General features: G+C 54.0%; 2 protein-coding genes across 8 annotated transcripts in view; one reads left to right on the forward strand and one right to left on the reverse strand.

Annotated features, from left to right (window-relative positions):
- The window catches only part of PSAP (prosaposin), a 32,395-nt gene extending 20,057 nt beyond the window's left edge, over positions 1–12,338 (forward strand). Inside the window, exons 5-14 of the mRNA XM_055325081.1 lie at positions 360–560; positions 1,177–1,320; positions 2,633–2,689; positions 6,860–6,991; positions 8,475–8,570; positions 8,860–9,046; positions 9,130–9,287; positions 9,610–9,690; positions 9,954–10,061; positions 11,181–12,338. Coding sequence (XP_055181056.1) covers positions 360–560; positions 1,177–1,320; positions 2,633–2,689; positions 6,860–6,991; positions 8,475–8,570; positions 8,860–9,046; positions 9,130–9,287; positions 9,610–9,690; positions 9,954–10,061; positions 11,181–11,216 — 1,200 coding nt within the window. The 3' untranslated portion in view covers positions 11,217–12,338. The remainder of the gene's footprint in view (positions 1–359; positions 561–1,176; positions 1,321–2,632; positions 2,690–6,859; positions 6,992–8,474; positions 8,571–8,859; positions 9,047–9,129; positions 9,288–9,609; positions 9,691–9,953; positions 10,062–11,180) is intronic.
- A 224-nt stretch (positions 12,339–12,562) lies between these two features.
- LOC129509496 (cadherin-23) overlaps positions 12,563–23,859 on the reverse strand; it is a 76,369-nt gene continuing 65,072 nt past the window's right edge. For 2 of the 7 annotated variants that reach the window (XM_055325082.1, XM_055325088.1), the window contains 17 exons: positions 23,426–23,603; positions 23,059–23,270; positions 20,735–20,926; positions 20,481–20,594; positions 19,799–19,928; positions 19,439–19,690; positions 19,200–19,361; positions 17,452–17,708; positions 17,044–17,141; positions 16,530–16,650; positions 16,372–16,451; positions 16,194–16,234; positions 15,973–16,048; positions 15,360–15,489; positions 15,043–15,165; positions 14,521–14,625; positions 12,563–13,625 (listed from right to left, as the gene is read on the reverse strand). In XM_055325082.1, the coding sequence (XP_055181057.1) occupies positions 13,299–13,625; positions 14,521–14,625; positions 15,043–15,165; positions 15,360–15,489; positions 15,973–16,048; positions 16,194–16,234; positions 16,372–16,451; positions 16,530–16,650; positions 17,044–17,141; positions 17,452–17,708; positions 19,200–19,361; positions 19,439–19,690; positions 19,799–19,928; positions 20,481–20,594; positions 20,735–20,926; positions 23,059–23,270; positions 23,426–23,603 (2,598 nt within the window). In that variant the 3' untranslated portion in view covers positions 12,563–13,298. Of the gene's footprint in view, positions 13,825–14,520; positions 14,626–15,042; positions 15,166–15,359; positions 15,490–15,972; positions 16,049–16,193; positions 16,235–16,371; positions 16,452–16,529; positions 16,651–17,043; positions 17,142–17,451; positions 17,709–19,199; positions 19,362–19,438; positions 19,691–19,798; positions 19,929–20,480; positions 20,595–20,734; positions 20,927–23,058; positions 23,271–23,425; positions 23,604–23,859 lie in introns of all 7 variants that reach the window. The other 5 variants (XM_055325083.1, XM_055325085.1, XM_055325086.1 and 2 more) reach the window with 5 other exon arrangements.

The following is a 23,859-nucleotide window of genomic DNA, read 5'->3' on the forward strand; positions in this document are numbered from 1 at the left end:
AAGAGGGGAAGCTGGTGGGACAGTCTGTGTGAGATGTGTTGGAGCAGTAGAGATGGACAGATGCACGTTCTGGTTCAGAGGAGAAACGGGCTGGACCTGCTGATGGAGGGCAGGGAAGGAGGGAGGAGTGAGGAACGTCTTCCAGGTTTCTGGCTTGAGCTGCTAGGAGCAAGGTCGGGGAGCAGGTCCCCCCCATTTGCTAAAGTGGAGATGGAGGGGGGAGCAGGTCAGGTGGTTTTGTTTGAGATGCCTGTGAGTCGGGCCAGGAGGTAAGGACAGGGCCTCATACAGGGGCACCAGCTGATGGTTTTGTTTCCCTCTGGGGAGAGCATTTCCAGCTGGACTTCTTTCCCCACTAGAGCCATCCTGGGGAGGTGTGCTCCGCTCTCAATCTCTGCGAGTCTCTTCAGAAGCACCTGGCAGAACTGAATCACCAGAAACAGCTCGAGTCCAATAAGATCCCGGAGCTGGATGTGGCTGAGGTGGTGGCTCCCTTCATGGCCAACATCCCCCTCCTCCTGTACCCTCAGGATGGCCCCCACAGTGAGCCCCAGCCAAAGGTAAGGCCATAGGCCCAGCTACCACAGGCCCCGTTTTTAATTGGATTACAGATGAGACGTGAGAGGGGCAGAGTTTGTGTGTGTGTGTGTGTGTGTGTGTGTGTGTGTGTGTGTGTGTGTGTGTGTCTGTCTGTCTGTCTATGTGCGTGCTCGTTTCTCAGACTGGGGGCTTTTTCCTTCATCTGACACTGTAGGTACCTGAGCAGCCCTTCAAATGGTTGTGCCATGTTGGTTCTAAAGAACTTGGGATATTTAATATATGCAAACAGTTCTCTTTGTTCCAATTAAATTTTTTTGAAATCAACGCTTAATTGATTTTAAGTCTTTTGATAATTTTAGAGCCTATAAAAACACAGAGCTGGGGCACCTGGTTGGCTCAGTCGGTGGAGTGTGCAACTCTTCATCTTGGGGTTGTAGATCCAAGCCCTATGTTGGGTGGAGCCATTACTTAAGAAACCACCAACTTTAAAAACCCAAAACTGTTGAGTGAGACACTCTCTAGTGCTGTGGTCATGAGCACATGAGGAAATTTTCTTGGGAATTTGAAGCCTCTTTGTTATCATAGAAGTATGCTGTGTTTACAGCCCCCCCCCCCCCCATCATTCTGTCTCTGCAGGCTGGTGGGGATGTTTGCCAGGACTGTATCCAGATGGTCACTGACATCCAGACTGCTGTAAGGACCAACTCCACCTTTGTCGAGGCCTTGGTGGACCATGCCAAGGCACAGTGTGACCTCCTGGGGCCTGGCATGGCCGACATGGTGAGCCTTCTCTCTTCATGCACAGGAGGGTGTTCTGGGCCAGGGAGTTTGGCTCTGGAGATAGGCATGGAGGAACTGAGAAAACTTCAGTTCCTGGGGTACTGTTGTTATAAGTTCCAATCTCAGGGCTTTGAAGAAGAGATAGTTTATACAACTCCCATTTCCTTTTTCCCAGAAAGCATCTGGGAGAGTTGGTGGGTACTTAAATACTTTGTCGGTTAGCTGAATTCATGTATGTAACAAGATGCCTGGAGTAAAAAATAGTGGAAGGAGACCACTTTCGTGAAGATTTTTTTTCCCCTCCCAGTCACTGTATGTATAAGAAACCACACTAGCTTCCTTTATAACCTCGTGTTAAAAAACCTGGCTGTTACATATTCATAATTCTAAGTGTGCTTTCCCCACAGCCAGTGGGGTTGTTGTCCATGGGAAGCCCTGTAGGCTGGCATGCAGGACACCTTCCTTACCTTGGTGAATGTTAGTCCTGCAGGGTAAGAAACTCATTTTGTTAGGTGCTTAGAAAGTTTCACTTCTTGGATCCTGTTTGCATTAACCACATGCCTGTGAAATTGATAGGTAAAACCAAAATGCTAGTTTTGTACCTGGCAGCAGGGAAACCTTGGCAGGACTGGATGTAGGGAAGCTGGTGATGATAACTCCATGAGTCTGGGATCGTAGAGCATCCTTCTTGGGTAGGAATGGCTGGTTCCGGAAGCTCTGGGTTCTTCTCTGTTGACTTCCTCTGGGCAGGAGTCTTTTGGCTTCCTTGGAGTATCTTTGTACATGGCCATGTTACCTTGGCTTCCCCACTTCAGCCCTGCCTGCGGGCTATTATGCACTTTGACTTTCTCACTGTGGAGGCACCCAGTGTAACCAGAACTAGTCTGTGAGGGTCTACAGGAAATACCTAGACGCGGATGAAAATAGGTTGAGCTGAAAATCATCATAACTTGGTTCCTCCCGTGTTTAACTTTATAATCTTGTCCGGGAATCCATGAGTAGGTTTGAAAAGTCATTTCGGGTTTGTAGCAGCATGTCTGTAGCCACATTCAGAATTGCTCCTGAGTAGCTGCTCTGTGACCTTTGGGGCTATAAAAGGAGATGGGAAGACTTCATCTCTTCTAAGGGCCTTTGGGACACATTTTCAAAACATCCTAGCACACCTTTTCCTACAAGGCATAAGATAAATTGCCATCTTTATTTCAAGATGCTTGTAAGACTCTACTCTTGGAAACTTGATAGTCCCCTGTTGACATTGCTAGGAAGGCTGTGATTTTGGTGTGTCACTAACTGCCTGTTTCTCTCTCCCCAGTGCAAGAACTATATCAACCAGTATTCTGACATTGCTGTCCAGATGATGATGCATATGGTAGGTGGCAGGAGAAGAAGCTCCTTGTTAGCATTCTTTGTCGCACACTTTGTGATCCCAAGGATTTTGAAAATTACATGGTTTAGTTTTCCTTTTCTCCCTTCAGATAATAAATTGAGTCAAAATGAACCTTTCTGACCAGTAGATTCTCTGACCACAACTCAGTACCCCCTCTTTACTTTCCCCAGCCAGGGGAAAGGCTGAAGCAGCTCAACCCCCAGGTGGTTTTCCTGATAGCTCGTTGGCCTTTGCATATGTGAGCTGACCATCAGATTTTTAGTATCTGGCTTTCACCCTGGGATCCATGGGAATAGTCTGCTCTGTAGCTAGGCCAGGCCTGAGAATTGCTACAATGCAGCTTGAATTTAGAAGTGCAGGGAGTCCTGCTGGTCAGAGTCGGTCCTGCACTCTGCAGCAGTGTTAGCTGTAGCTGCTGCTTGAGCCTGTAACTCCTGCACTTGCTTCTGATGCATCCAGGTGGCAGGGGCGTCCCTCCGTTGTTAGAGGTAGAAGATACTGATTGTGGAAGTAAGCTAGCTAGCTCCATGCAGAAAACTGTGCTACAGAGCAGGGTGGTCTGAAGAGATTCTTACGTTGGGAATGGGCCCTGGCTTCCTGGATCTGAGCATTTGGGGTTGAGGAGGTGGGTTACACTTCTTGTCTCTCCATCCTGCTGACTTTCTGACTTGGTTGAGACTATGTTGAGTTTGTTCTCTAACCAGGGGTCAGCAGACTGGCCTACCACCTGTTTTTTTGTAAAGTTTTATTAGAAAGTGATGCTCATTCCATTTCTTGCTGCGACAACAGAGCTGCAGAGTTGAGACCTGATGGCCTACACAGAAGATTTCTCCTCTGGTGCTGCTGTTAATTGCTCAGGGGCTCCATTCAGGCATAAGAGAGTTAATTTGGGATTATTACACCATACTTTATTCTAAAAATACAAAGATACTCAGCTAAAGTAGGATATAAAAGTAAGCCTTTTTTTTTTAGTTTTTTTTTTAATTTATGATAGTCACAGAGAGAGAGAGAGAGAGGCAGAGACACAGGCAGAGGGAGAAGCAGGCTCCATACACCGGGAGCCCGACGTGGGATTCGATCCCGGGTCTCCAGGATCGCGCCCTGGGCCAAAGGCAGGCGCCAAACCGCTGCGCCACCCAGGGATCCCTTTTTTTTTTTTTTTTTTTTTTTAAAGTAAGCCTTTGATTTTGATTTGGTTAAGTGCTTCCTCATCACTAACTAAAAATTTTCTCATTATAAAGAGTATAATAAACACGTATTTTTTTGAAAATACAGATAATACTTCCCAAATCAAAAATCATTTGTGGTTTAAAAAAATATCAGTGAGGTAATATGGTTATATAGTACTTCAGACTTTGTAGTTTGCATTATTGTGCTTACAAAACATTCTTGTACAAAATGATTTTTAAGTGGCTGCATAATCCACCGTTTGGGTAGCACATAATTTACATAACCAATCCTCTTTAGGTTGCTTTGAGGTTTGCCTTTGGGATCAAAAGCATGATGAACCCTCCCCCCCCTTACTGTTAGATAGTTATGCAGATCCTTGTTTCTCCTTCAGTACAGATAACTCGAACTGTAATTGCTGAGTCAAAGGGTAAGGCTTTTGATCTCTTGTCAAATTGGCCTTCTAGGCTTGCATTTGGCTACCTGGGGTAGTTGCCCTGAGGCCTAGGCAGCAGCAGGTGTGGTTCAGGATCCCTGACCCCTCGGAGTGTGTTTTATTTTTATATTTTTAATATATATATTTATATTTTTATATATGTGTATGTGTGTCCGTGTATATATATATATATATATATATACACACATGCATATATATGTATACGTATATATATATTATTTGGGGGCAGCAAAGCAGAGTTTATTGAGTAATAGTAAAAAGTTTATTGAACAAAGCTCCTGAAGAGGGTGGGGACCTGAGAGATGTACATATATATACCTGCCCTGGATGTATTTTATATTATATAGCATACACCCCTGATTTGGGCAGTCCTGTGTCATGTTCCACTTGGCTGCATATCACCTTGCCTTCATGGTGGGCTTAGGCTTCTGAGGATGGAGAGCTCCTCATAACCTGGCATTTTCTGGGACCTGCTGCCCAGTGTTTTGAGTATGATTTGGTGTGTCAGGGGCATGGGGATAATGTACAGAAGCTGGACAGTGTGGTCTGTCCCTTGAGGGCTAGAATAGCTCTCAGGGCCCCCTGAAATGGTAGGAACAAGGTAGGATGCCTATTTGTGACTGCAAGTTTTCCCCTGAACTTCTGGTGATATCTTTACGCCTTCATTAACTGATTGTTGTTATTTTAATTTTTTCTTAACTGTTGTGTCCTTTCCTTTCTCTTATTTTCATCTCCGATTTCCTGTTTTTTTGTTCAACAGCAGGATCAGGTATGTGATGGGGAATTTGCTTGTAGTAGTGGTCTGCTGCTTGTTGTAGTTACTTTGCTCTTTTTTTTTTTTTTTTTAAATGGCATGATCTGTGTTAGTAACTGGCTGGTGGGGGAGCTTCTGCTTTTCTCCCCTCTGATTTATCACTTGAGGTACTGGGGGTCTCCTTTCTCCTTCAAGAGGACAGAAAGAGAAGTCAGCAGGGCTTTGGAGTCCAGTTACAAACCAACACTTAGCTGACCGTGTGCATGCCACTGGCATGATGATGGGAAGTGACGGGTACCCTGGAGTTTCCTCAGCTTCCTTAACTGTAGGCCTGACTTTTGGTGGGACGCCTTGTTTCTGTCATGACTTGAGGGAGCATTGCATGTCTTCAGTGCTGTTTTCCATGATCCCAGAAATGCTTCTGCTGCATGAGTACATCATTTGCAAATAGCGAGCAGACTGTTCCCGTCTGTTGGATCCAGAGAGTTGGAAACAATCTCTTGATTGTGGCTTCTGCCCCTCTGGGTGATGGGGTCCTGCAGATCCTGGAGCCACATCAGACGGCTCAAGAGCCAGGCCAATGGTGGCAATAACACAGGGACTAAGCCCCCAGACCACACTTACTGAGCCAGTGCCTCCTTCTGAGCACTGGTATCTCTTTTTGCAAATTAAGAGTTTTCAAAGGTACTTTGAAATCTAATGGGAGAGAACTTGGGGTGAAATATCTGAATTTTTACCTGGGATGTCCCAGGGAGGGAGTAGAACAAAGCTCATCTGAGACAAAGCAGCCACACATCTCCTGAGTCTTTGTCTTTTTTTTCTAAAAAGCTTTCTGTGTCTTTGGCCCCATTCTGTTTTTTTCCCCATTCTTAAAGTGCGTCAAAGACAGGATATTTAGGATACTTTCGGATTTCCCTATTTTACTTAATTCTAGAGACTTCTCAGTATTAAAACAATGTGAACAATAGCCATGGTCTAGCTGTCTTGCATCACAGGTCTTGTGTTAGTGGTCCTGTCCTTCTGCTTTATGGTTTGGTGGTGGGAGGCAATTGCTCTCAGGCCCAGAGCTAGGTGTTGGTTGCATTTGGTTCACAAAGCATACAAAGCATATATGCTTTTCTCATTCTTGGCCACCATCATATTGAAATGGTCAGGGTGTCCAAGTCACCTTGTTTCCTGTGGTTTGGTATCTGGGTGGGAATGGGATCAATCTGGAGCTTCTGTGACCTGAAAGAATTCATCGGTTTGGGTCATTGGGTATTTGTGTGTACTGGGTTTGTGCAATTGTAAAAATAGAATGTAGTTTTCAAAAAAGTCCATCATTTTTTCTTAAATGATCCTGCCAGGGGGAAGCATTTGGCTGTTTGTGAGCCTGGTGGTTCCCCTTCTAGAAAGATCATGCAGTTTGTTTCCTACTGCAAGTAAACCAGCTGGACCAAGAGACAGGTTCTAGAGCACACCAGGTGTCCTCTGAGAGGATATGATTGCCTGTGAAAGGGACTCAGGTGCCAGAAATCCTGCTTCCCTGGGGTGCTCCCTTGTTGGAGCAGGGTCAGCAGTTCTGCTCTCCCTTCAGAGCTTTGTGTGGCCTCCTACCTGTGTGAAACTAGTACATCTGCACCTGCAGGAGTCCCTTTAGATTTAACATGGCAGTCAGACTTGACGCTGTGACCAGGGTGTTCCCCCAGCACCCCGACCTTTGTGTGTGGAGAGCGGGACTGAGGGATGATGGGCACGGGCCTGCATCTGACTGCCTTTTCGGTGCCTTCCTCAGCAACCCAAGGAGATCTGTGGCCTGGTTGGGTTCTGTGAGCAAGCGAAGGAGATGCCCATGCAGACTCTGATCCCTGCCAAAGTGGTCTCTGAGAACGTCATCCCTGCTTTGGAACTGGTGGAGCCCATTAAGGTACCTGGTGTCATCGTGTCGTGCTGGCCAGAGCTGTGTGATGCCCAGGCCACTGCATGTTACATCATGCTGTATGAGGCACATGCCTTCTTGGTTCCTTGCCTCACTCCGAAAGGTGTTTGAGTTTGGGACCATTCATTAGTTTATGGTGTCCCCTAAACTAGTGTGGCATCTCTCACCCAGTCTCACCCAGTATACTGATTTCCTTGAACCCGAGTGCTCCACGGAATCGGCCTCCATCTGTGGCATGTCTGTAACCTCCTGATGTTTCTGCCCCTCTGCCCTGCCGGCTGTCATGCAAACCTCTTATTCCAGAACACCCTGGGGCTTGCACGGAAGCCTCTCTGCATGCTGCCTTGCATGCGTGGGTGTGTTTTGTTTTCCTAGCACCCTTCACTTGGTAAAGATCCACTGTATTCCAAAATCAGTTTACATTTAGCACTTTCACGGGTCTTCTAGCAGTGTGTTAGAGATTGAGTCCTGAAACCGTTCACTAGTCAACAAGACCGACCTCATGTTCGTGCGGCTCACAGTTCAGTTCTCAGGAGGGCCCAGGCCATGTCACATTTAATCACATGGCATACACATGCATTTCTTGTTTCAGAACTTGTGTGTCACTTGACCTTTAGCTTTCTCCTCCCTCTGCTGTCCTCCTTTAACATATGCAGCATGTGGACACAGGGTTAGGAAGTCAGATGGAGCTGGGGAAGCACTTGTGCCTGCCCTGTCTTGCTGACTGAATTAATAGCCAGGGAGAATGAAGAGGTCATTACAGCTTACATTCTAGCCGCATGTGACTACTTATATTTAAATAAAATTACCCAAAACTTTAAAAAATCCAGTTCCTTGGTTACCTTCACTGCATTTCAAGTGCTTAATAGACACATGGGGCCCATGCTGCTCTGCTGGACAGCAGAGGTGAAGAATATTTCTACTGTCACAGAAAGTTCTGGTTTAGCAGTGTTCCTTTATTAAAGGCAGGCTCTAGAAAAGCAAGCTCAGGTACTCATGAGACTTGAAACTCTAGAGCAGACCTGAAATGTGTTTAAAGCTTTGTCTTCTAAACAGTGGGCAAGTAGTGAGTCCACACTCTATCCTGTCCCCCCCGCCTTCTCCCTTCCCCAGATTACTCCAGAGCGCTGAAATGATTGTGACCAAATGTGTCACATGGACAGATCTTTAGGGTAGGGGGTGGTTTCCCTGCCTGTTTCCTGACCTGTGAATTCCTGTTTTTTTGTGTGTGTGGTGGGGGTTGAGGGTTGGGGGTATGTGGTAGGTGGTAGTATCAGAGAGGGCTGGGCAAAAGGATGGGTCTCCCACCATACAAAACCAGCAGGGATGGGAACTTGGATGCTGGGAGAAGCCACCTTTTGTGTGACCTTCTCCGGTCCCTGGCCACAGGGTATCCCTTCCTTTAGAGCAGCAGAACACAGGGGTGAGGTGAGGGACTCAGCATTGAAGTGCTCTCCTGCCCGTTCCACAGAAGGACAAGATCGAGGAGAAGACGGATGTTTACTGCGAGATGTGCGAGTACGTGGTGAAGGAGGTGGTCAAGCTCATTGACAACAACAGAACTGAGGTATGTGCATTTCCAGAATGCTGCCGTGCTCCCTTTCCCTGGTGGCAGAACTAGCAGAGGAGGTGGGCTTGGCCCTTGCTTCATGGGACACTGGCCCTGGGAACCTGCACACCTGCTGCCCACCGGCGGGTCCCTCTGGGCTGGGGTCAGGCTGCTTCCTAGGTCAGGCCTTTCTGGGGAGGAAGTAGCACCTTGGTGTTGGCTGGTTTCCTGGTCACGTTCGTATTTTGAGAATCATTCCCAGCATCGTCCAGCCTCCCATCTTCTCATATGATCGTTTGTGTTCCAGGAAGAAATACTTAACACTTTGGACAAAGTGTGCTTGAAGTTGCCCTCGTCCTTATCCAAGGAGTGCCAGGAGGTGGTGGACACTTATGGCTCCTCCATCCTGTCGATCCTCCTGCAGGAGGCGAGCCCTGAGTTGGTGTGCCGCATGCTCCATCTGTGCTCCTCTCAGGGGCTGCCTGTGCTGCCTGGTGAGCAGGGGGTGTGTGTGCTGGGCGGGTCCCCTCGGCTTGGAAGGGCCCTGCCAGTCCTGAGTCTGTGCTCCTGTGTGCAGTACGTGTGATTAAGCCAAAGGACGGTGGCTTTTGTGAGGTATGCAAGAAGCTGGTGAGCTATTTGGACCACAACCTGGAGAAAAACAGCACGAAGCAGGAGATCCTGGCTGCCCTCGAGAAAGGCTGCAGCTTCCTGCCTGACCCATACCAGAAGCAGGTATGCCCTAGGCTGCTTTGGGCCAGAATGTCAGAACCTGCCTGGGGAGCGCAAAGGCTAGGGTAGCTCATGGACTGCCTGCATGCCTGATGGAGGTTTCCAGGGAAAATTAGCCATTTCTTATGGGAGTCTGTTGGCTCAAGGGAAGCCTCTGGGGGAAAATAACAGGAGCAGGTGAGATGGGGCACCTGGGAAGGGGGGCCTGGGCTGGCAGTGGCCGGAATTCTTATGGAAGAGCATGCGTACCCCCCCCCCCCCCTTTATGCTCCCACTCTGCGTGGGCACACCTAGACCTGGACCTGTACCCTTGTTTACCTAACAGTGTGATCAGTTTGTGACTGAGTATGAGCCCGTGCTGATAGAAATCCTGGTGGAGGTGATGGACCCTTCCTTCGTGTGCTTGGTAAGCTCCTCTGGGTGGCACGTAGCCTGGGCAGTTCCGCACGGAGGGGTCCTCTGGGGTTCTGGCAGTCTCTGGGGGAAAGGCTGTGGGAGGCCAGGGCGTCTAGGCCCTCAGCACTTGGCTCAGCAGCACCGCCTTTTTGGAAGTGGCATGTCAGAGCTGTAGTTCTGGCTGCTTCTAGAAGCTGATAGTTTCTGGTTTTGGGGATTAGTAGGGTGCATCTAATTCTTTGCCCCTTCTTTTGCCCCCTTTTCACCATATAGAAAATTGGAGCCTGCCCCGCTGCCCGTAAGCCTCTTCTGGGAACCGAGAAGTGCGTGTGGGGCCCCAGCTACTGGTGCCAGAACATGGAGGCAGCAACCCAGTGCAATGTGAGTAGCTCGGCGACCGCTGCACAGGCCTGCCTTGCCAGTTGGGCAGCTCCCGGGACAATCCTGCGTGGGGAGGAGCCTCCGTAGTCAGTGCTCTGTACCCTGTCTCTGTGTCCGGGAAAACACGGAGGCCCCAGAGAAGCAATTAGGCTTATTCGCGGCTGCCCAGCAAAGGCAAGAGGACTAACTGCATTCTTGCCTGTGAAAAGTGAAGGGTGTGGGTATTTGTTAGTAGGTTTTGCTTCTGCCTTCTTGTTTTTTTTTTTTTTTTTTTTGCCTTTGTTTCCCTTGTCACAGGGTCAGGATCAGATCCACACGAGGCTGCCCTAGAGATGGCACAAGTCCTCCTCTCCCTTGGGTCAGTCTCGGCTGGAGCCTGGCCTGAATCTTCACCCAGGGCTGACCAGCTGTTCTTGAGTGGCCCTGAGGTGACGGCTGCCCAGCGGCTCCAGGGTGCCGTGGCGCTATCCTCACTGGGCAGCCACCAGTGGTGGCGACATACTGCTTGGGTGGGACGTGTGGGCTAGTCAGTTACTTAATGTTTTTATGCAACTTTTTCTTCCTCAAGCGGGTTCCTCGTGGCCAGCGGGGCATGACTGTGGGTCTGGTTGCATCAGTTTGGGCCCCTGTGGGGAAGGGTGGGTAGTGATGCTCACCCTGGCCTGGTCCGGCTCCTTGCTGTGCCAGGCCCGAGCCCACAGCACAGTCAGTGGAGGAGCAGGTGCCTGCCGCTGCCCTGGTAAATGGGCCTGTGGGGTCATTGTTTTCAAGGCCTGAGCTGCTGTGCGCTCTGTTGGGTGAGGGTGAGGGCTTCTGCCTTGGGGCTTCTGTGCAGTGCCAAGACTCAGCGTGTAACTAGATGGAGGGGGCCTGGGCCCTACCTGCATGGGTGCTCGCTTCTAAAGCACTCGGTGCTCTGCAGCTGCAACTCTGGACTCTTGCCATAGGAGTCCCTGACATTCGGGTGGCCACATGCTCCCCAGGTCTGGGTGGGGTGCTGTCCAGCCGACCTCGGACAGGATAATGGGTCCCATTTTTGGGTGATGTCTGCTGCACTGATGGCCCAGGAGTGGAGTTTGTCACACAAAGGCTAAAACCCAGCTTCCTCTCTCCCGTCAGGCTGTCGAGCATTGCAAACGTCACGTGTGGAACTAGGAGGGACGTTCCATCTTGGAGAAACTGCAGCATCTTTTCCTACTTGTGTGTCTGGGGCAGTGAACACACCGATCTCTTGACTCGGTTATAAAAATAGGACCCCCTTTTCCCCTTCCTCCCTCCCTCCCTCTCCTGTCTCTCGATTGTAGCATCGCTGTCTGTGTGGGAGGCACCTGGCCTGCAGCTGCCACCACTGCTTCACTGTCCCTTTCCTTTGCCTAGACAGGTGAGGACGACTGTGCACTTGGAGGGCTTTCAGCCTGCTCTTGTGCGGTGGCTACCTGGAGGCGGCGGCAGTGGAGGTGGTGGGGGCCTTGGGTGCTGGCGTGAGCCAGAGCTGCTTGACAGAAGGCTCTCCATCCTCCTTGGCTGGGGCCTTGTTCTGAGCCCTCCACCTACCCCTAAGCATGGACCTCCCCTCTTCCTGGGCTGCTATACAGAGAAGCAAAACAAAGGCAGTTTTATAAGAAAGAGGCTCAGAATAATTAGACTTCTTAAAAACCACATAGTTCTCACTGGAGGGGAAATTCAGGAAGCGGCTGCTCAGGAGGCCTGGGTGGGTCTTGGGTTTGCTGTCCCGGGGTCAACCTCTGATTCAGCTTTGCGGTATCTTTCCTGGTGATGCCTTGTTCCGAAGTTCTGTGGGTTTGGGTGGGAGGGGAAGAACCTTCCTGAATGTAATCTGCTAGCTCTGTGTGGAGGTCCTGTGGGCTTGGCTCGTGTGGGTGTCTGTGTGTGTGTCTGTGTGTGTGTGGGTATGGGTGTGGTGACTGCCTCTTGCTTGCTCTTGTGTCCGCCCGGCTGCTGAAGCCTTGCCTTGTGCATCTGTAGTGCTGCCCGGAGCCCGCCTTTGCTCTCCCCTGCGACCCCCATTTCGTTTGACCTTTAGGTAAATGTGGATGACAAGCTCCTAAGCCTCTGGCTGTCAGGTGCAGGGTGTGCTAGGCGTGCTCTCCAGGGGCCCTGCCTCTCTCACTTGGCCACCTCTTCTGTTCACTTCAAGTTGCCAGGAGACAGTGAGACATGCAGTTACTATTAAATTAGACTTAATGACTTTTTGGTTTGTTTTGCACTAAAGTTTCTGTGATTTAACAATAAATAAAATCTGTTAACCAGACCTGAGCCTGAGTGGTTCTGTAACACCTCAGCCAGTGAGTTTGGTTTCTGAATAGCTCCAGGGCCACAGACCTGTGGGTGTCCAGCAGTCCTCTGGCCCTCTTGGCCACAGAAAGAAGGCGCAGTGGGTCAAGGGAACACCTGAAGGTCAGGCACACATCTGCCCTGCCCTCTCCCCTTGCCCAGCCCCGAGGGTAGTTTACTAGAGGCACAGCGACTTGCTGTTCTTGTGAGTTGCTTTTCTTATTTAAAATGCAGACCATTCCAGAAATGTTCACCGAGTACCAGTTAAACAAAATCAAGGGGAAATGTTGAGGGAATAACTTAATTTAAAAAAAGAATACACACAAACACTCTACATTCAGAACCCAGGGGAACACCAGTCATTTCTCTTTATGAGCCGGGCACAGTTGGGAAGCCGGTGGAATGTAGAGAACGGTTCACTCACATTGAGCATGTCCATGTGGGGAGGCAGGGATCACTGTCCAGCTGGCGATGTGCTGGAAATGCACTGGGACTGGAACCGAAGTCAGGGAATCGAGGCCAGGTGGGATATGCCAGCTCTGGGCCTCCCTTCCCTGGTGCTGGGCGCGGGTGAAGGGGGACGGGTGCGATGTGGGGTGGGGAAGAGGGCCTGCTTGGCCTCTTGGGGCTCGGCCTTGGCTGAGTTCGTCCTGACTCTTGGGGCCCCCAGTGACCCTCCTTACCTTGTCCTTAGATGCTTATCATTTGTGTCTGGTTTTTCTTAAAAAAATAACAAATTTTATGAAGGTAGAGGTCAGGTGCTGAATGGGCATCTGGCGGAAGAGGACTCTGAGCAGCCGGTGCGGGCTGCCACCAGGCCCGCCTGAGGTCGTAGGCCCAGAGCCAGCCTGGGGAGGGGCCCGCACTGTGGTCCTGCTCTTCCCTGGGAGGGATGGGGGACAGGTGCTGCACATGCCGCCGAGGCCCCCCCCCCCCGTCTGGTCATAGCTCTGTGATCTCCAGGGGGCTCTCCAGGATCACATCACGAAGCTTGTGCAGGGGCGTGGATTTGGCCGACTCTGTGCGGGCGTTGCGCTCAAAGGCACTGGCTTCAGCGGTGGTCAGTGTCTCCAGCGAGCGACCCAGGCCCTTCTGGTCATCCTCGGGCAGGCTGTTAAGGTCAGTGGCCAGCAGCGTGCCAGTGCTGCCGTGCACCATGTGGATTCCGTCGGGCCCCTTGAGATCTGTCGGTGGTTTGTGGCGGAAGCGCAGGCTGCCCTGGCCGGGGCTGCGCTCCCCTGGCTCCTCGTCCAGCTCAGTCTGGATCAGCTGCAAGAGGCCACGATCCCCCAATGGCTCTGGGACCCACCTGTGGGCTCAAGGCCATGCCTGAGGGCTGAGCAGCTGGCTGGCCCAGAGCCGCACCTGCTGTGTCCCCCTTTTCCTCCCTACTGCACACAGGTAACTGCAGGGGTCTCTGGGCTCGTGCTGCAGTAGGCTGCCGTCCAGCTGACCGTGTTTTCTCACACTGGGTACAAAGGGGAACCATGGGCACTTAGGGTGCTACAGTTGTGTTCTTAGAAGGTGGGCCTCCCATGAGAATCCTCTATTTTGTGTATTTGATGATCTCTAAAGATCCCATGAGGCAGTTTTAGTATCTGGATGTGTTACTACCAATCTATCCTCAAGCAGGATCAAGTCTGACCAGGTAGGTCCACAGGTGAAGTTGGAGGGGATGGGATATAGTGGGACTCAGCATGTGGCACTTCTGTGTGGAACTGTTAGCTTTAGCCTGTTCCATTTGGGAATGGTTGGTCTTACTGGAAATCTGGGTTTTTAAACATTAAGTCTGAGTTTTTTAAAGTGTTGACATCACTGCAGGGAAACAAATCTACATGGACCCATTTGACCCTGACTGATCAGTTTCCTATAGGACATCCCTCCTTCAAGGCACCTTTTTGGGCTCCTCAAGTGTGAGACACACTCCTCAGCCCCCTGCAGAGCCCAGAAAGTAGACTGGGCCTGGGGCTGCGCCTGACTTCCTGGACCCCACCCATTGCTGTCTTTGGCCCTGGCTGCTAATCTCCAGAGACTCTGAGAAAGAGAAGGGTGGCTGGGGAGAGAGAGGGAGGGTTGGAGGGAGACAGGGAGGGAGGGAAGCAGGGAAGGAGTGAGCATCCCCAGTGCTGGGGCACAGCACACAGCTCCGGGCCCGCCCGGCTACCTCAGAGATGGAGGAGTGGCAGGAGGAGGCTTTTTGCACCATCCGCTGTGCAAAGAGCTTTTTGAGCCGCAGGTAATCCTCCAGGACCACCTTGAGCAGCGAGCCCTGGGAGAGGGAAAGGGTTAACCCCCACCAAGGCCCTCCCTTGCCTGCCACACCCCTCACTCCCGTAACTGTTGGAGGCAATGGAAGGTGCTAATAGTCTAGGGTGCACAGGCACCCGATCCAGGGGTAGAGAGAGGGCTGGGAGCAGAGCCTGGTGACCGTGACCGGCTAGGACCCACATGGGCTCTGGGCCACTGCAGGCTGAAGCAGTGCCCTATCAGCCCGGTGCCCAGGCCACTCTTTCTGCCCTGTCGCTCTTGCCCAGTGGAGAGCAGATCTAGCTGAGCCTAGAGGCGGAGAAAGCTGTTTTCCAGGACCCTCCCCCATCCCTGTATCATCTGGAGCCAGTCCAAGCTCAGAGGTCTGGGTGTAGGGCCCCGATGGGGTGTGGGTGCAGGAGCCGCAGGGAGGACTCACCTTGATGGGCCCCTCCCGAATGATCTGGCCCAGCTTGGCGATGTTGTCATACTCCTGGATGGCTGCCCGCAGGTACCGGTCGTCATCAGGCTTGACTGCTGCCGGTTCACGCCCAAAAGTTCCCTGGGGAGAGGGAACATTGGCTGGAGCAGAGGTAGACTGCGTGCACGCGCAGGTACGCACACGGGGCGGTGGGTACAACCCCCACCCTAACAGCGCAGCCCCTTGGCGAGCCGTGAAGACCTGCTTTACCTCCGTCCTGTCCCTCACGACTGCACCCCCCCAGTCACCCGCCCCCAGCTCTGGCCCCAGCTCACGTGGGTGCGGGTGGGGCTGTTCCACAGGTCTGCGATCTCACTCAGGTTCTCCGGCAGGTCATCCTCATGCTCAGCCTGGGCTGCCAGCTCCAGGTTCCGGCAGAAAGGATCCAGCCACACGGGGTTGGCTCTGCGCGGGGAGAGGGGGGCAGTGAGTGGAGCGAGGAGGGGCAGCCCGAGTGGAGAGATGCCCTTGTAGCTTCACCACCACTAACCCCCGTCCTTTTCCCTGGCCAGCACGGGCCTGGGGGTTCAGGGCCATGAGAAGTAGGCCCTTGCCTGTGCCCCTTGTGGGTGCACCCTCCCCGCACTAGGATCCTGAAAGAACCAGGCCAGCGTGTGGGTCCGGATTGGCTTTGCTGCAGAGGCCTCACTCCGCCTCTGGTGTCCGAAGTCTGTGTCCCCTGGAACTGGGGGCCCACTTAGGGTGTGGATCGCAGCTCAGCCAATAGTTTCCGAGTGTAGAGAAGGGTGCCTGGCCCACTAGAGGGCACCCACACCCCAGGTTTTAGCTAGTCTGGTCCCTCAGAGCTTGAGGGGTGGTAGAGAATCCACTCAGACTTTGGGCAGGCCTCCCCAAAGCGCACCCTGAGGGCTCAGGGACCCCACTCACCCGTCGAAGGAATACTTGTTGGTATTGGGCATGTCCATGATGTCAATGAAACCACGGTTCCCTGTAGGGAGAAGTGCTGGGGCATGGAGGGGAGAGATGCACCCTGCTGGGCTGGGGGAGCCCCAGCCAGCCTCATGAGGCCTAGGCAAGCCCTCTAGGCCCCTAGGGCCCCTTCTGCCCTCTCATCCACCCCCCCCAGCCCCATCACAGCCCTTGCTCACCTGCCGAGCCAGCCACAATGGCTTTGAGCTTCCTCTTGTGTCTGGAGAGAGGCAGAGAGAGGGGCTGGTGAAGAGGGCTGGAGTGGGCTGGTACCTCAGGGCGCTGCCTGCCCCTGTGACTGTCCCAGGAGCAGGGCTGGGCAGCCTGGCCCAGGGCGGGGAGGTAGGGGTCACTCACACAGTCCTGTAGTACCAGTTCATGAGGATGAAGAGCATGGCAGCCAGGAAGAGAAGGATGGCCAGGACGATGATCGCCATCTGGGGGAGCGGGCCGGGCATGAGTGGGCGGGAGTGCCCGGGGCGGGGGGCGGTGGGGCTGGGGGTCACCAGGACTACCTGCAGGGCAGACATGTCGTCGGGCAGCCTCACAGAGATGGCGGGCTGCACATCCAGGACGTTGTAGTTCCGGAAGAGATTCCGAAGCTGCTCCTTGTTCTCGTCGATCATCTGGATCACCCTGGGCGAGGGGCAGGGGCCTCAGCTCCCCAGTCAGCCGTTCCTCAGGAGCTGGTCCCACTCAGGAAGGGCTGCTGCCTCACCCCCACCAGGCTTTGCAAGATCCGATCCCGCCCAGCGAGGACAGCTTTCTATCTTACGGGGTTCACCACGCCTACACGGGATCCTGCTTGCTCCTCGCAATCCGTGGAATGCTCCCGTCTCACAGATGGGGAGAGTAAGGCGCAGGGGGGTGATGACACCCCCAAACGATTCCCCACTAGCCCTGCCCACTGCTGGGGGAGAGCCCCCACAGAGCCGGCCTGATGGTGTTAGCTGCCTCCTTTGCTGGGTCCCCTCCCCAACTCCAGGGCAGGAGGGGGTACTGATGGTCTGAGCACAGACCCCCACCCACCGGTCCACGTCCAGGATGCGGTTGGTATCGCGATTCACCACATGGATGAGCAGCTCTGTCTGTGCGAAGTTCACCCGACCCTTCTTGTCCACATGGAACTAGGCGAGAAGGGGCATTATGGGGTGTGGCAGGAGCAAGGGGTGGGATGGGAGCCCCCCGGCCCACCCTGCTGACAGACCTATCGCTGCTGAGTGCTGAGGACCAAGCATGATGCCAGTCACATCACCGCACCGGCCCCATTTACAGGGGAGGATGTGGAGGGCCCGAGTCATGGAAGGACTTTCCCAAGGTCATGATGCTAGGGGACGACCCCCTTTCATACCCCTGATCTCCCCACGGTGCCCTGCCCCTGTGGCCTGGTCCTCCTCCCCTCACAGCCCCTAGACCCAGGGCGGTTCTGTGGGGCACCTGCACATCATCAGTGTTGACGATGGCACCAGTGATGTTGGACAGCAGGTGGATGAACTCCTCCTCAAAGCCACGCACGCGGTCGGGGATCTCATTAATGACGATCTTGACACGCTGGTCATCCCTCAGGATGTAGATGCCAATGATGGCCGTGTCATTATGGCCTGCCAGGTCCCGGGCCACGATGTCCACCACAAAGTAGCCAGGGCTGTAGGCCATGAAGAGGTCGAAGGTGCGCAGGATGCCATCCACACTCCCTGCAGGAAGAGCCCGTGGGCAGGGTGCAGCTCAGGGGCCACCTGGTGCCCCTGAATTCCCTGGGAAGGGCTGAGGGCCAGGGGCATGTGGACACACTGAGGGGAGGCGGCATCAGGCCCAGGAGAGAGCAAAGACGACAGAGGAGTAGGGGACAAATGAGCATGAGTGTTCATCTGAAGGAGCAGTGGTGCTGGCCTCTGCCCGGCTGCTTAGTATCCTGAGAGAATGCAGCCAGTGCGGTCAGAACTTGTACTTCTGGAGATTTCTAAGTTTTTACTTAAACTTGCAAGTTGAAACACAGCTCTGGGCTGCACTGACTTAAGGATGGTAAGTTTGGGATTCTGCTGTCCCATGTTGGAGGACCACGGAACACAACATGTCTGAGCCCCTCAGTCTCTGTCTGTCTCACACACACACCTCAGAATTCCACGGCCTTACCAACGAGATGACCAGAGGTGGTGTCACAGTCTTCTCTTAGAAGACTCTAGACCTGGGTTTGAGATCTGCCAGTTTCTAGCTATGTGACCTTTAGCAAGCTACATAGCCTCTTTGTGCCTTAATTTACTCAACTAAGAGCAGTAGTAGATCAGGGGACATAGGGATGGGGTCTGGTTGTGACTGGAGGAGGTGGCATGGGAATTAGGCTTCAGAGGATGGTCAGGGGGAGCATATCTGAAGGCAGAGGGGAAGGTCAAGATGGTATTTCAGGAGGGGAAGATGAAGGGCCAAGGCCAGTGGAGGGTGGTATAGAAAAGGCTGGAGGAGTGGTGAGGCATTTGTCTTGGGTGGGCACAGGTAGTGGGGGGCTGTGGAAACGGGAAGAGGATCCAGGAGGAAGACTTGGTGAACCTTGAAAACCCATCCAAGGGAGGAGTCTAGACTGACTCCCGTAGGCAAGAAGAGTGGGGAAGGGGTTGGGTCTGGAAGTAAGGTATTGGGACACTCACCAGGGCACCTTCTAGAACCTGACCTAAGAGGCTCAGCTATCCACACAGGCAAACACACAAGTCAACATTGTACCTTCAGGTACACGTGCTCTTTGGGTTCTGGCTCCCCAGTGCTTAGCCCAGTGCTTGGCCCGGGGGATGGGGAGGTGCACAAATGGGAAGAAAGGTGGATGTATGGAAGGGAGGATGGGAAGGTGGATGGATGAGTGGGCAGATGGGCAGATGGGTGGACAGGTGGGCAGATGCACAGGGTGAGCAGACTGACACATGGGTAGATGAATGGATGGATGGATGGATGAATAATGGATGGATGAGAAGATGGAGAGAAAAGAGAAGAATGTTGGTGGGTAGACAGGTGGGTCAGAAACTAGGAAGGTAGATGGTGCAAAGGATCAACTAGGGGCTGGCTGTATGACGGTTAGGTGGGTGGGGGAACAGAAGGATTTATGGTGGCCGGCCGGCCAGGCCCTCACCCCCTGCCCACACAGACCCATCTCTTCCACGGTCCATGCAGTGACCGAGATCCTGGGTGGAGGCTCCTACCCATGGTGAAGACCTGGCCCACGTCCTCAGAGTCATTGGCGAGGGCCCGGAAATAGTGGATGGCCAGGATGCTGTAGAAGACCAGGCTGTTGTTGCCAATGTCCGCATCCAGGGCCAGCACCTGGATCAACTCTGAGCCCACCTTGGCATCGGTGGCCACTCCTGCAGAACGGGCAGGTGGGTGTGAGTGGCAGTCCAGGGGGCCGCCCGCACCCCGGACCCAGGCCCGGCCCCGGCACCTGCAGTGTACTCGGCCTTGGTGAAGCGTGGGGGCTGGTCGTTGATGTCTTCCAGCACGACGCGCACCTCCTGCAGGGTGAGGTCAGCGACCAGGTCGAGGGCCGGGGAGGGCCCACGCGGGGGCGTCCAGCTGCGATTGCTCGAGGCCTTGACGATGAAGGAGAAGACGGCCTCCCGCTCCCGGTCCAGGTCCCGCAGCACCAGCAGCCGCCCGTCGGGCTGCAGATGGAAGTTCTTCTCTTCGTTGCCGGCTGCGGGCGGGACCAGGGCACGGGGTGAGAGGGCAGGGCTGGGATGGGGTGCACCGGGGTCATCTCCAGCCCTGGGGGCAGTGGGGCACTGGCCCTGGCAGGCCCCACCTGCAATGAAGTAGTACACGATGGCGTTGGGGCCCTCGTCTGCGTCCACGGCGCCTGTCACGTTGCCCACGAGGGTGCCACGTGGTGAGTGCTCGGGCACGGTCAGCAACTGGTACTGGGGGCTGCCTTTCTGCAGGGGGGGAGGTCACAGGAGGCTAAGTGCCTTTTGTGGGTGCTGAGGGACCTTACTGCCCGGGCCCTGTGGGGTGAGCAGAACTGTAACACCCAGGGAGCATGGGCGGGCCCGGCCCCCGAATGGCTGTCTGAACAAGGGGGCACACTCCTGTGTCTGTGCACGTGCACACACCCCCACACTCACGCAGTCTCCAGGGAGCCTCACGTCCCATGTGCACACAAGGGAACACCCCCACCAAGTTGTAGAGTGAGTCCATGCGAGGGGCTCAGCCCCAGCTCAATGAAGCGGGGCTGAATTTCAGGTTTCCTGTGTGCGGCTGGGAGGGTTACAGCCCACGAGGCAGGCCTGTTCTGCTTTTCTGACTGCCCCGCAGAACCTGGAAATAGTCGCCGCTCAATAAGTATTGGTTCTAGGGGGTGTATGCACAGTTACCGTGCGTAAGCACAGTGTGCACTGAGCGTGTACAGGTGTGCCTGCAGGCAGGTGCGTCCCTGTATGGATGAGGCTGGTGGGAGGGTGCGGGGGGGGGGGGATGGATGAGCTCACTGGAGGCCTCACAAAGAGGGGTTCGTTGTCATCAATATCCTCCAGGGCCACTTGCAGAGGCTGCATGGTCTCGTACGGTACTGGCTGGCCCAGGTCGCTGGCCACCAGGATGAGCTGGGGGACAGAGGAACACAGTCAGAGGGCAGCAGGGGTCAGTCCTGGGGGCCCGGGTCACCACCTTGGGAGGCGTTCTAGGTGGGAGGTGGAGGCCCTGTGCCCAGAGGAAAGCCCCGCCCCCGGGGCCGCCCCCTTACGCTGTACAGGGCCTGTTTCTCCCGGTCCAGGCGCTGAGCCGTCTGGATGAGGCCGCTGATGGGGTCGATGGTGAAGTACTCCCAGTCCCGGTTGCCCGCCGTCTTCAGGAAGCTGTAGCGCACGGCCCCGTTGAGGCCCTCGTCCTTGTCTGTGGCATAGACCTCGTAGACATTGGAGCGCAGCGGGATCTCCTGCGGGGGGTGGGGGGGGCATCTGAGGGAACCCCAGCTCCCAGGCCCCGATGCAGCTCTTGCTCTTTCTCCTCACTGAGCGGAAAGTCCTTGCCACCACCTTCCAGCATCCTTAGGAAATGCCTGCTTGCTTAGCTGGACTTGCCTAGAGTCTTGAGCATCTACTAGAACATCCCTTCGGCCTACCCCCACTCCCTGCCCAGAAACGGCTCGGCCTGGTCTCTGCCCTCCGTGCTTCAAGCTCTCTCAGGGTTACTGCCCTTCCAGGGGCTTCCCCATCCCTCGGATCCCTCTGGAAGGCAGGAGGGGAATCCAAAAGCTGAGGCCACAGCTGGCTCTCTGTTCCTGGGTCTGTCTTGCTCTCGGCTACCCTAATCACAGGGGCCCTAGGTATCCCCAGACAACAGCATCTGCCCAACGGGGTACCTGAAAACGAGGGACAGGCGGGCAAGGATGACATGGTGGACAGAGGCAACACCCGGGTTCTAGTCTGTTACCGATTTACTGGGTGACTTAGACATGCCGCCTCACAGCTCTGGACCTCAGTTTCCTGATTCCCTCAGGGAATCAAAGGTTCCTCAGGGAATCAGGTTAAGTCAAAGATACCAAAAAATCTGATGGAGGGACACCTGGGTGGCTCAGGGATTGAGCATCTGCCTTGGGCTGAGTGTGATCCCGGGGTCCTGGGATCGAGTCCCACATCGGGCTCCCTGCATAGAGCCTGCTTCTCCCTCTGCCTACGTCTCTGCCTCTCTGTGTCTCTCATGAATAAATAAATAAAATTAAAAAAAATCTGATGGACATCCTACAGGAACCCATAATAAGGCTGCACAGGGCACAAGGAAAAGAGCAACTTTCTAGGCTTTTACTTGAAAAATTATCAGCTCAGCATGGTTTTACTGTTGATCTCACTGATCATGACAATCAGAAACTCCAAATGGCACTTACATCTAATTAATAGAAAGTGGGATGACAAAGAGCATTACTTAGCAAATGCTGGCTGTTTGGGAGACAGGAATCTTTCAAAATATGGTGTCTTGAAGGGAAACACATAGCAAATGGGACCTTTGTTGTGGAAAGAACTCAATTATTTTAAATTTATATCTTGCCTCATTCTACAAAGAAGACTGGAGACAACCTACAAGAATGTGTAAATTATCACAAGAGCGGAGAAGTTAAAAAAAATCGGGGTAAAGGAAAATAAGTGGTTGGCAGGAAAATGGAAACAGGGGTAGGGGGGTGAGGTCTGTGCACTCAGTCCCTGCAGGGTCACGGAGCTGGGGCTGGCTACTCTGAGCTCCCTGGTGGGCAGCGCAAAGAGGACCACCCATCACGGCCGTGGGCACCGGGAAAAGCAACTCACGAGCTAAGAGCACAGCGTTTCCTGGTGCTCAGCCCCACTCAGGTGCTCAGCCCCTTGTGGGGCTTCAAAGAAACAGAGACAGAGTGACAAGGACCCGATGCTGACATTCTGAGAGTTGGAGGCCCGCTGAAGTTTGGGGAACACGTGGGAGACACCCCAAGTGTACCCCCAAGGAGCTGGTCAGGCCTGGTGCTGAGAGGAAGGCAGGGCAGGCTGGGGTATAAGAGTACACCCGGCCTTTACAAGGCCATTGAGAGCAAGGGATGAAAGAAGGATCGGGGAGTTCTAGAACCTCAGCCACTTCCCCTTGTTTCTTATTTTGACGCCCCTCCCCAATTCCTAGGCCTCGTATCAGCAGGAACAACAGACAGACGGAAGGAACATGTGTGTGTATTTTGAGACACGAATACAGGGGAAGTGGGTGTCCGGGGAGGCTGCCTGTGGAAGCAGACGTCTAGGAACGAGAGATAGGGTATTTATTATTCTTAGTTCCATTTTGTGGCTGAAAAACCACTCAGAGAAGTCACTTTCTCAAGGTCATTGGCTGGTAGTGACAGTCAGGACCAGGACCTTGTGCCGACACAGCTCCTACTCCTACCCACTCTCTGGTACTGACCCCTGTGTGACACCGAGCAAGTCTGCCTCCCTCCCTGGCCTCAGTTTCCCCACTGTCACAGCGGGACCCTAGCACTGTTCCAGGCATGACTGCGGGGGGATGTGGCGGGCTGGGCACCGGGAGGGAGGCGGGAGGGCCGGGGGACAGCAGTACCTCTCTGATGTGGAGGACGGTGCCATTGGGCGGGCGCACGAAGACAGGGCGGTTGTCATTGACGTCGATGACCTCTACCAGGAGCATGGTGGTGCCCCAGAGCGGGGGCTGACCGCCATCCGTGGCCACCACTGTTAGGTTGAACCTCTCGTAGGACTGCAGTGGCCGCTTGGTGGTCACCAGACCTGAGTCCATGTCCACGTGGAAGGCCTCTGGCAGGGGGCAGACAGCACAGCCATCCTGGCTCTGGCTGAGACGTCCCTCCCACCCCTCCTCGTCCTCCCCCTCCTCCCAGCCTGGGGCTGCACCCATGACAGCCTGCTCCTCTCGCCCCCAAGGCATCATGGGTGGGGTGCAGACTACTCACCCACGCCGGGCCCCTCGAGTGAGTAGGCCAGCTCCCCATTGGAGCCCGCATCCTGGTCGGTGGCCATCATGGTGATGACTGACGTGCCTGCCGGCTCATTCTCATACACGCTTGTGCTGAACTGGGGCTTGGAGAACTGTGGCCGGCAGTCATTGACGTCCAGCACCTGGATAACCACCTGGGGCGGGGGGGGGGTAGGTTGAGGTCAAAGGTTGGAAGCATGCTGAGGGTGGTGGCTGCTTCAGGCCACCCAGCCACACAGGAGTAACCCAGGGTACACAGTGCCCACAACTGGAGTCCGCCCTCCATTTATCCGACCCCTAGAGTCTCAGTTTCCTTAGCTGTACGTTGGGGGGACAGTAGTGTCCCATGGCTCAGGGGCTGGAAAGGCTCCCCTGGGATGGTGTGGATGCGCAGCGCCTGGCCCAGGGAAA

Source organism: Nyctereutes procyonoides, unplaced genomic scaffold, assembly GCF_905146905.1.
Source record: "Nyctereutes procyonoides isolate TBG_1078 unplaced genomic scaffold, NYPRO_anot_genome, whole genome shotgun sequence".
NCBI classification, from domain to species: domain Eukaryota; kingdom Metazoa; phylum Chordata; class Mammalia; order Carnivora; family Canidae; genus Nyctereutes; species Nyctereutes procyonoides.